This window comes from Thermobia domestica, chromosome 6 (assembly GCF_964235325.1).
Source record: "Thermobia domestica chromosome 6, izTheDome1.hap1.1, whole genome shotgun sequence".
NCBI lineage: Eukaryota > Metazoa > Arthropoda > Insecta > Zygentoma > Lepismatidae > Thermobia > Thermobia domestica.
This window is the reverse complement of record NC_137459.1, coordinates 175,583,837-175,594,779: the sequence shown is the minus strand read 5'-3', so window position 1 is coordinate 175,594,779 and position 10,943 is coordinate 175,583,837. Positions and strand designations below refer to the sequence as shown.

The 10,943-nt window shown below is 38.1% G+C and overlaps 1 protein-coding gene across 4 annotated transcripts in view; it reads right to left on the bottom strand.

Annotated features, from left to right (window-relative positions):
* Window positions 1-5,289: 5,289 nt before the first annotated feature.
* The window catches only part of LOC145688339 (DNA-directed RNA polymerase I subunit RPA1-like), a 475,886-nt gene continuing 470,232 nt past the window's right edge, over window positions 5,290-10,943 (bottom strand). For all 4 annotated transcript variants that reach the window (XM_081762462.1, XM_081762461.1, XM_081762464.1 and 1 more), the window contains exon 32: window positions 5,290-6,484. In XM_081762462.1, the coding sequence (XP_081618588.1) occupies window positions 6,321-6,484 (164 nt within the window). In that variant the 3' untranslated portion in view covers window positions 5,290-6,320. The remainder of the gene's footprint in view (window positions 6,485-10,943) is intronic.

Below are 10,943 nucleotides of genomic sequence, written 5' to 3'. Positions count from 1 at the left end.
AACTCTCGTACGTGTTGTCTCTCATCCACTATCATAGCCAACATTTTTTTTTTTTTTCCTGGATGACAGAAGAAAGCGTTTCTCTCAATCACAGGATCGATTATTCTTTTAATGTTGTTTAGAAATGTCTTGTTCGAACTCACTTCAAAATATATTTAGGTCCATATTTCACTGACTGATATATCTTTTTGTCGAACTAGACAGAGGCATGTCTTTATAGTGAAATTTACACGCACTTTGAGTTCATTAGTAGGATTTGTTTGAGAAATGTACAACCGTAAGACCCAGTTTGCACATGTCAGCCATCAGCAGTGTCTGAGAGGTCCAGGATCTCTTAAAGCCACATCTGGGGCACACTGCCCTGTCTGAATTGCTCTGTTAGAAATTTTATGGCACCTTCAATAAATTTTGATGCCACGGTCTAGTGAGCTGATACCTTGGAGAAAATGTAAGTTGTCTCCCCCTCCAGTGCTCGAAAGCTTGGCAACAGAAACTTATCACTTATGTATGACAAATCTGGTCATGTGTTTGACTTCTTAAATTTGCCATGCCATACTCATTAAGTTGAAAGACGTATCAAACTTGTCGCAGAGTATATGCAGGAAAAATGTGTGGACAAATAAAAACTCTCAATTTAATGTTTTCGCTTTACCCTATTCCTCAACCACTCCTTTTGCACATTCGGATTTCGTAAAATAACCCTTTTCGTCGCATGTAGCCATACGTTTCAGGAAGTGCAAACCACACGGATATTGCAGCATTTGTCGGCGTGCATCCACTCTCCTCTAGGCCTGAGCTGGAGTCAACTCATGATGGTTTTCGCGAGTTCCTGAAGGTGATGCACGATTTTCCTCAATGGAATGTTGTGTTGCCTCAAAATCTATTACCTTGGGGCGACCGAACCTTGGCTGATCTTCGATATTTTTATAACCTGCGCGAAATTTCTGAAATCAACGAAATGCTGTATTGTGGTTTACTATACTTTCCTCTTTTGTATGACAAATATTTTTGGTTGTTGCAGCAGCGTTATGCCCGAGTTGTAACTCATACAGTAACAGTTCACGTATCAGGCGTTGCTGAGAACTCATCGTCTCACTGTCGCTAAAACTAACTGATACTGACAGAGTGGCGGCCTCTCTTGCCGCTTGCCACACTACCTGCCAACAGATCGGTTGTCACACTACCTCTTGGATCGGTTTTACCGTATGCTTACGGTCGATCACAGTGTATACATACATATCTGCTGTTTGGATTGTGGAAATATTACAAGAGTTATGATTTATCCTTGTAGTAAAATACCACTTTACATTTTAGAATTCGACTGGTGGCCTAGACAAATTATCTCTTTTGAAATTTCTGAAGTTCAAAATATCACCACCAAGGACGGTACGTACGTTATTATATGTCATGTTTTTGTTTCAAGATTCTATTTGCAATACGAACTGAGTTGAGGACCTGGTACGAACTAACGGCTTCACCTTACATGTATGAGAGAGAAAAAGAGTAAACAACTAATATAATAATAAAACTATATTCAGAGGTAAATGAAACAAACCAGCATCAAGAACGAAACATTTTAAAAAAAAATGAAATTTTAAAAATACTTCCTAACAAAGGTCGCATTATTATAGCAAAATAAAATCAAAATTTACACTACAATTATTTTTCATGAATCTCAATTTAAAGTTATCTTTGGTAACGTTGGAATCAACTATCTGGTGATTAAAATAGCAGTATTTACGAACACAACCAAGGCCTAACGATAGCTAAAGATATATGACAATGCACTCATTACGCAACTAATGTACAAGCGTTAACATTGATTTGGAACATTCCCAATGAATTCGCCACACTGCAATTACCTTTCCCGCCTTTGTCAAGCAAGCGATTTGACATTGCGGTGTACTTGTTAACGATTGTACTGTAACGATGCATTTTGGGAAAACTTGATGGATTCTAAAGTATATGTAACTGCAGCGAAAGCATGCTGTGAGTTACCCATCACATCACAGAGCAATGCGTGTCGCTTCATTAGGTGCTCGACAACCACGCTTATTTTTTCAGGTCCCAGCTAGGGAATACGAACAAATGGAAAGTCTGATCTATGGCGAGCGAATACAGCACCACGTTATAAATCAGTTGCTTCTGGGATGGAGAGAGAGAGAGATGCTACAGCTCTTGCAATTGCACAGTTGCAGGAAACGCACGTTTCGGGGAGCTGCTATTTGCATCACATACGAAGACCATTGGTCGCAACTGTGCCGATGAATTTTATGTAGATACAGCGGAGCATGATCCTGCACCCTTCTTTTTATATCTCGGAATTTAAATTTGAATAATTTAAAATCCTGAATGCCATGCAAGTAGCAAAGGTAATTTCTATTTGAAATTCGCAAATACTTATATCAGAAAAAAGATGGAAAGGTAATGGTATCTTCCCAACATGTATTTTAGGAAAGCGGTGGATAATTTTACTGTTCTGTATCAAATACAAAATAATATGGTACGTTTTCCTAATACTAGAACCCTGAGTTTCAATTGAAATTAAACAGTCGAAAGGAGTTAAATAGCATATTTTGAAAATTTAAACCTATAACAGTTAAAATTGTACGAATAAACGTCACAATCTTTATGTTTTTACATTAATGCCCAAGCTTTCTACAACACACCAAACAACTTACTCTGTGGCTTAAGAAAGCAGAAGGCTCATCGCAGCAGAAACCAACCACTCCATTAAATTTAATTATGCCCCAAGTTAATCCAATCTGAACTGTTATTAGCATGCCTTACCGAAGTCCTACCTCATATCAGCTTTCCACTGTAACTTGTTTTTGATTTTGAGTTTAACGCCCCTTTCACCAGAGAGGCTATATGAGACGGGATCTACTGATTAACGTGGAATCCGAACCATGAGCTCCCGACGGAAATCGAACACTTTCTCCTCAGCCAAAGACACATACGCCAACCGCTTAGCCATGAGAAAGCTCCCACTGTAACTTGTCTATGCAAAAGTATCTTCTCCCTAGGAATCTCAAAGTTTATGAGCACGACGTGTTACGGCTTTTATCCATATGGCAACGACACAATACACCAATTTGTTCATACCATTATTTCTAGTGGTACCGTGGTTAACAGAAGTGAAATAATTCTTTTAAGTCGTGAATAATTCACCACTCTACCTTTGACTGATTTCAATCACAGTTTGTGTGCACAGTCTTCAAACGAACATGTCGTATACCATGAAGCTCGAAAACTATTTTTACGAAAAGAAATAAACAGCCTAAAACATTTTCTTCATCGATCTTGACCAACCCAAGCAACAAGTACCACTGGGAAGCATTTTTCAGCGGAGATTTTTTGGAACTTAGGATGGGAATTTCACTTCTTGTCTCTAATTTGAATTCCAAATAGCATGCCTTAAATCGCAACTATTTTTTCGTGAAACATATGTATCGTGAAACATGTATTAAATAGGGTAAAATTCACTTTCTCTTTTCAAATCGATTTTAATCACAATTCAGTTTGGGTGATTGAGAAGCTTCGACTATTACTATATTACATCAAAATTGATTTTTTTTTTTCAAATTAGTATTGAGGAAAATTATATTATTATTATGATATGTCTATCCCGAAACTTCTAATTTCGGTGGACGTGCACTTTCACTATCTTATCCTGAACCAATTTCAACACTATATACTAAGTAAACACAATTTATGTATATATCTTATGGAAAACACATGGCACATTGAATCAAGTTTTCATTTGATTATCTACTTGTAGAGGGTGCCCGGGAAATAGGGACGAATATTAAAGTGCTATAAAACTAATATAAAATATATTGATTTTTTAAATAAACACATTGAATAACTTCTCCCATTTACGTATACATACACATTAAGTAATTTTCTCACATTTATGTATGAAAAATTGTATCCGGCATATGACCACCCAAGGCTGCACGGCAATGAGCAATGAGCAATGCGTTCATTGAAATTTGCGATGACGCATTCACAAACATCTGGTGTGATGCCGTTAATAACCTTAATTTCATCCTTCAGTTGTTGTATTGTCTGTGGTTTGTTCACGTACACTTTAATTTCACAAATCCCCACAAAAAAGTCACAAGGGCTAAGATCGCATGATTTGGCAGGCCATTCCTGCTTTCCTCGCAAAGACATAATTTTTGAGGAAACTTTTCATTCAGCAGACCAATTGTTTCACGAGATGTGTGACAGGTCGCATCATCTTGCTGAAACCAAAAATCGTAATTTTCAATTTCCATTTCATCCAAAACTGGGAAAAAACAATCTGAAAGCATGTGTCTGTAACGGTCGCCGTTCACAGTGACGCCAGCTCCCTCATCTTCAAAAATGTACGGGCCAATCACTCCTCCGCCCAGAACCCACACCACACAGTCGTACGTTGAGAATGGATCTGTTCTTCCACAGTCACTTGCGGATTTTCTGTACCCCAAATTCTGCGTACCCACTTAGATGGAAGTGTGCCTCATCTGAGAAAATTATTCTTGCCGTGAAGTTCTCGTTCTCCACTTGTCGAGAACGAGCACTTCGAATTCTCTTTCCATGATCTGTAGGCTTCAACTCTTATGTGAGTTGAATCTTGTATGCATGCATTCTCAGATCTTTCGACAGGATTTCATGCAGTGAACTTGGTGATAAATTCAATTGTTGTGCTCGTCGGCGAACTGATTTCATGGGGCTTACGGTCACACTGTCACGCACGACAGTAAGTTTTCTTCTGTTCGAATAGAACGCGGTCTTCCAGTTTGCTTAACATTTAACACTGGCCTCGTGGTCTCAAACTTCAGGACCAACTTCCGAACTGATGATTCAGTAGGAGCAACATTGCGTCCAAGTGTCACACGCAAATCTCGAACGGTTGCCGTGGGAATTTCCTTGTTTTTGTAGTAACTTTTAATCACTTGGATTCGTTGCTTTGTTGTCAAACGCTCCATGCCGAAATAAACACCAACCAACAATGCTCACCACACAGGCTACTAATCGTAAGGATAGAGGATAACAAACATGGTAAAACCACGGCTGCCAACCATCATATGACAAAATGGTACGAAATTCAAATTCGTCCTTATTTCCCGGGCCCCCTATATATATTATTTTGGCAATCTTAAATCCCAACTAACAAGCCTATTTCCTCGGTCTGAGAAAAACCACATGACAAATTTAATTGAAATTGGATGAATTTGCGACAGTCATCGTAGATCACACTTCGATTACGCCCCCTTTAAATACTGGAAAAAATACAAACTATTCTAATGTTAGAAATCTTTTATTTTAAACAAAATTAATAAATACATAATTTGTTTGTAAATGTTCAAACAACAAATTTAAGGAACAAATTACAATTACTGATTTGCTGTTGTATGCCTGCCACAACGAGAACAAACTCACCGACAAAGTTTTTATCAGGATATCTTTGGAATGTATATTTATCCGCTCTAGACGATAAAAGAATATATAAAAATGAAGAGAAAACGAAAGCTATGTAAGGACAAGAATATAAATAATTTTTTCATTGTTTTATTGGCCTATAATGTTGGAAGAAATGTGACTAATTCTTTACAGAACGAAGACTCATACAAAACTCTTGAAGCAAACTATGGAATGTTCTTATATGATGCCGAAGGCTTGGATGAATCAAACAAATATGAGAAGTACTTTACCTTGACTATTTTATTCAACGGTATTTCATAAATACGAGAAAATTACGCAACTAATGTAATTAATAATACTTTCGTTTCTGCCATATTATTAGAATTCATGTTGCATTTTGGCAATTTGCAATTAGCTCATGGTATCAATATGGATTAAATCAACATTTTATTTCATTAAAACACGTGTCTTACACATTCCTTGAAAATTACATTTCTGATGATTGCCGAGGTTTGTTCTCTCGCCGGCATACATTTAAATTTATATTCTTGCAATTCATTCATTTTTTTTAACTTTATTATACGCCACACACTTGCATTACTTTCAACACATTAAGGTGTTTCTTTATATATATATATATATATATATATATATATATATATATATATATATATATATATATATATATATATATATATATATATATACACCAAATATAAATTTTATATTTTAGGGTGCTCACACTATCTTCATATTCTTAAAAATAAAAGAAATGTCAAAAAATACTAAAATTTCGTTATTTAGAAAATTGTAGTATAGTAATTTCTCTTTTTCGGTCAATTCTACGGTAAAAAAAAAAAGGCCATGAATGGTTTTATTGCTCCAAATTATTCAAAACAATTACATTTTTACATTGTTTCCTCACTGTCACTGCTTGAAATTTTAGAAAACTCTAAATGTTCTTTTACATACTTCTCATAATTTTGTAATATACCCAATATGCCAGTTCCATTTCGACACGGCAAACCCATTACTATTCTACTGGACGGAGACTGAAGCTTATCTGTTTTTCCTGCAAAAGAAAAGAATATCATTAAGGAAGAAAACTATTACTTTGATATTTCAAACACAGTAATTTTAACATTTTTAACATGTAATTCATATGAGGCGTTCCAAGTAGTAAGGATGCACTCAAGCTTGTATTCAGAAAATATACTCTGAATAGTCAAACTAATCGTCCATTTATTTTGAAACCTCAATTTTCTAAGTGAACGAGGAACGACTCCCACAAACTTACATAAAAATGGTACGAGAAGTGGCTGTCAGTGTGCAGTTTGATATTACTACTCGTACAACTATGTAATTTCCGAGCTTTCAAATTGCATGTAACTTTTGTTGAATTTGTAAGCAGAATGCATATTATATAAAGTTTTAGCTACCAATGAAATAAACATGTACGACTCTCCAAAATTTAATCCAAGCTTCGGGTGACCTCAGGGAAAACAATGTTTCATCATTTCATAAACGAATAATGTAACTTTATAAAACAGAAAAATCAAAGTACACAAACAAACAAACAAACACACACACACACACCTAAATATTAAATTCCCACTAAACAGAGTCTTTGAGAAGCTAACTGCTAACCTGAATAATAAGATTTCTAGAATGAAATTAGCAGAAGGTCAGCTTATAAATGCTAAGTATGCAACCTTAATTCCCTTTTTCTGCTAAACGATTAAAATTTTATATTATATATATATATATAGGGTGATTCAATAAGAACATACCAGGCCTAGGTCGCAGCTAATACTGCACGTAGAGCCTTCAAACAAAAATTTGCATTACCAAATCCTAGAATGCAATAAAAATAGTAGCGAGACCAGTGGCGTCTTGTGAATACCTCCAACGAGGGCACCTTCAAAATTTGAAATGGAAAGTGGTATAACTGTTGGAATCGTTCGAAAGGACATTAAGTCTTAGGCTAGTTGAGAAAGCGTTACCCCGTGTAGCGAACGCGGCCAAAGTGGCTATTCAGTAATTTTACTTTCACCAGACGTGTAAATCATACTGTGAGCCAGTCAAGGTTTCCAGGTCTTTTTGCCAGGTCCAGGTGTGTAATAGCAGAGTTCCAATACTCTGCACAAACCATCTTCCAAACAGCTGTTTCTTGCTACAATCCCTTTGCCTGGCAACACATCTTTCCTTTTTTCCTTCCTTTTGAAATATTTTAAACAGCAGACGGTCTATTGTTCCGACCCGCACCAAATACGCTCGAGCTGACGTTTTCTCAGCGATTTTATTGCTTTCGCGTTTATGATTAGCCATCTACATTTAAATACATGGTCAGCGTATTCCAAGAGTACGCATAAGCAATAAATACGCTTTGCGATCGCCTCAAATAACCGGGTACTAAATGTCACGCAACTTTTAGAGGACAAACTTTGTCATATCATTTCCCATTTAGCCGCTAGAGGCGTTGTTCCAGACTTGTATCGTGACTACCCGTAGCAGGCCTTTCTCTCAGCTAATAATGCACATAAGACCGTCAAACAAACAATTGAACTACCAAATCGTAGGTGTAGAATGCAATAACAATAGTAGCGACACCAGTGGCGTATCGTGAATATCTCCAACGGGGGTCATGTGCAAAATTTGAAATGGAAACAGGGGTTGGTTGTGCCTCCATTGAAACAAGCGCAGAATGGGAGAAACGTCGAGAGGAAACACGTTGTCATATTTCTTTTTCGTTGGCAGCAGCACGGTCGCATTACTAAGTGAAAGTCAGATGGTGTCAGGGTGTCCCCAGTCACACCAGTCAAATGCCGGGAGGGTACGTGCAAACCATGCACTGGTAAGCAACCACCGACGCCTTTGAAGGATTAACTCGGAGCCTAAGCCAAAGGTAGCCGAGACCCATAATGACGTGGACGCGCGATGTATCTTGTGTGCGTACGTACAATATGAAATATCTCCCAAATCCGGGAGCATGTGTTGTGGGCTTGTTTGGCGTTGTTTCGAACAGCACACTCATTTATCGTTGTCAGTGATTGTGTGGTAATACTCTTGTAGATAGAGTAGCTAACACGTACATGATCTTGCTCAAGACAGCCTATGCGGTCTCGAATAGGCGATTGCTGCTATGTCAGACAGAGGGCAGAAGGAGCGATGCTGTAGCCAAAACAGGTAATACAAGCATGTAGAGTCCGAGCGTGATTAACCTCTGCAGTGAGTTAAAGTGGTTCGTGTATTGGAGAAGGTGTCGTGCATTGAGATCTATTACTCCTGTGCATTACAAGCTCGTGGCGGGACGAATACGAAACTTCCACAAGCAGTGAAACCTCTTTGATTGTATTGATGTTTGAGTAATTGTAGTAGGAAGTGTCAGTAGTAAATAACATTCATGCGGTATACGAATTTGGAGGCATTCCAAATGCTCATGGTTTTAGGGGAATGCCGGGAAAATTATAGGGCTGCAGCTCGATTATACGCAGAACGCTATCCACAGCGACAAGCTATTTACCACAATCTGCTGCGGAGATTAGCAGCATGATTGCGGCAGACAGGCAACATGCGCGGACGCTATGGAGTCCGGAGAAGAGTCGTACAAAATGAAGACGTTGCCATTGATGTACTTGCCGCTATTGCAGTAAACCCTCATGTATCTTCGCGGCAGATTGCACGAGATCGTGGTATCAATCAAGGTAGTGTTCTGCGTATTCTATGGAAATCACATTTTCACCCGTACCACCTCTCTTTGCATCAAGAACTAAGTTATGCGAACTGTAATTTAAGGCTACTGTTCTGCAACTGGGTGGTCAATCGCGTGAGAGAATATCCGAATTTCATTCACTTCATTTTATGAACTGATGAAGCGACATTCTGCAGTGATGGCAACGTGAATCTCCACAATGCACATTACTGGGCAGCGAAGAACCCTCACTGGATGAGAGAAGACAATCGGCAACATCGATGGCGCATTAATGTGTGGAGTGGCATTGCAGGGACTCAGGTCATAGGGCCATGGTTTTTTACTAATCATTTAACAGGTGCAATGTTTCGTGATTTCTTGCGACACCATCTACAGCCGCTATTAGAAAACGTACCGCTCCATATACGTCAGACGCTGTGGTTTCAATTAGATTGTTCTCCAGCCCATAATGTTGCCATGTGTATGGAAGAGCTAAATGTTCTATTTCCGCAACGCTGGATCGGAAGAGGTTCCAATCCACAGTTTCCTCCGCGGTCGTCCGACCTTACTTGTATGGACTATTTTTCTGGGGTCGAATTAAGAATCTTGTGTGTCAACCGACCAACCACAATTCGCAACATGGAAGACCACATTACAGCCGCATTCCGGACCATCAAAGTGGCGGAGTTGGAAGCTGTTGCTCACAATTACGTACAGCGAATAAATCGCTGTATTGTTGTTTGGGGACATCACTTTGAATATTTGTGAAAGCCAGGGGGCGTCGACTACACTCCGCAGAAGGTAAGCTGATTCTTTAGCTCTTTACTCATATTTCTCCAATGGCTTGATTACAACGCCTCAGCTTTCTGTCCCAAAAGTTTTGTTCCATGCTTTGGAAACAGCACATTTGGTTCGTCTTTCTTCATTGCAACCAACAGTTTCTTCTTCCGTTTTTGTTATAGCATCGTACATTGTCCCTCATCATAGTTCTCCCCAATCAACTGCTCTTCTGTCGCAGCCATACGGAAACCACTCTCTTCAAATATTGCGTATTTCATTGGTTCCCTATTTAGAGCTTCATTCAACAGCAGCAAATGTACCTCTGCTTACTCTTACAATATGTACCCTCCCCCCGTCGTGGTCTCTTGCTGACACCATTGTTGTCCCCACTTATACGGTGTGATTCCGCGTATGTACACCTTGTCTCAAAAAGGTTGAGCGCATTCTTTATTGGTGTTTTGAGGCAAAAAATTTTCTAAGTCCAGCTTCGGGTATCTTCGGGAAAAAGTAAGCCAGGTTCGAACCTCCAAGCCAGCCTTTGCAATCGGGAAAAAGTTTGCAGATGTGTTTTTCTTTTTTTAAATATAATAAGACTTGTTACCAAGTGTTTAAAAAAGCAACATTGATTGAAATACTTAATGATACAATATTTCGAAACCTTTTATTAATGTGAGCACATGCTTGTTTGTCATTTATCTCTCTATACGTAATGGAACATTTAAATACGTTAAAGAATCTTTCCATATGTAAAAGAATGCTCAAAGTTAAGAAATAGAACATAATTATCGCCTGAGTACTAAAATAAAAGTCAAAGTAGAACAGAAACAGCGTTTGTAATGGATATGAATGTCATAATTATCTTGAGATCCGTTATACATCGCTAGAAGCTTATTTCTAGAAGTCCTTGTGTTAGCTCATTGGTAAGCTGTCGGATTTCAAATCATAAGGTTGTGAGTTCGAATCCCATCTGAGTCAATACTTTTTTTAAAATTATATTTTCCGCAATGCATGAAAAATATAAAATAATTACATTAAAATACATAAGTTGTTTATATATAAC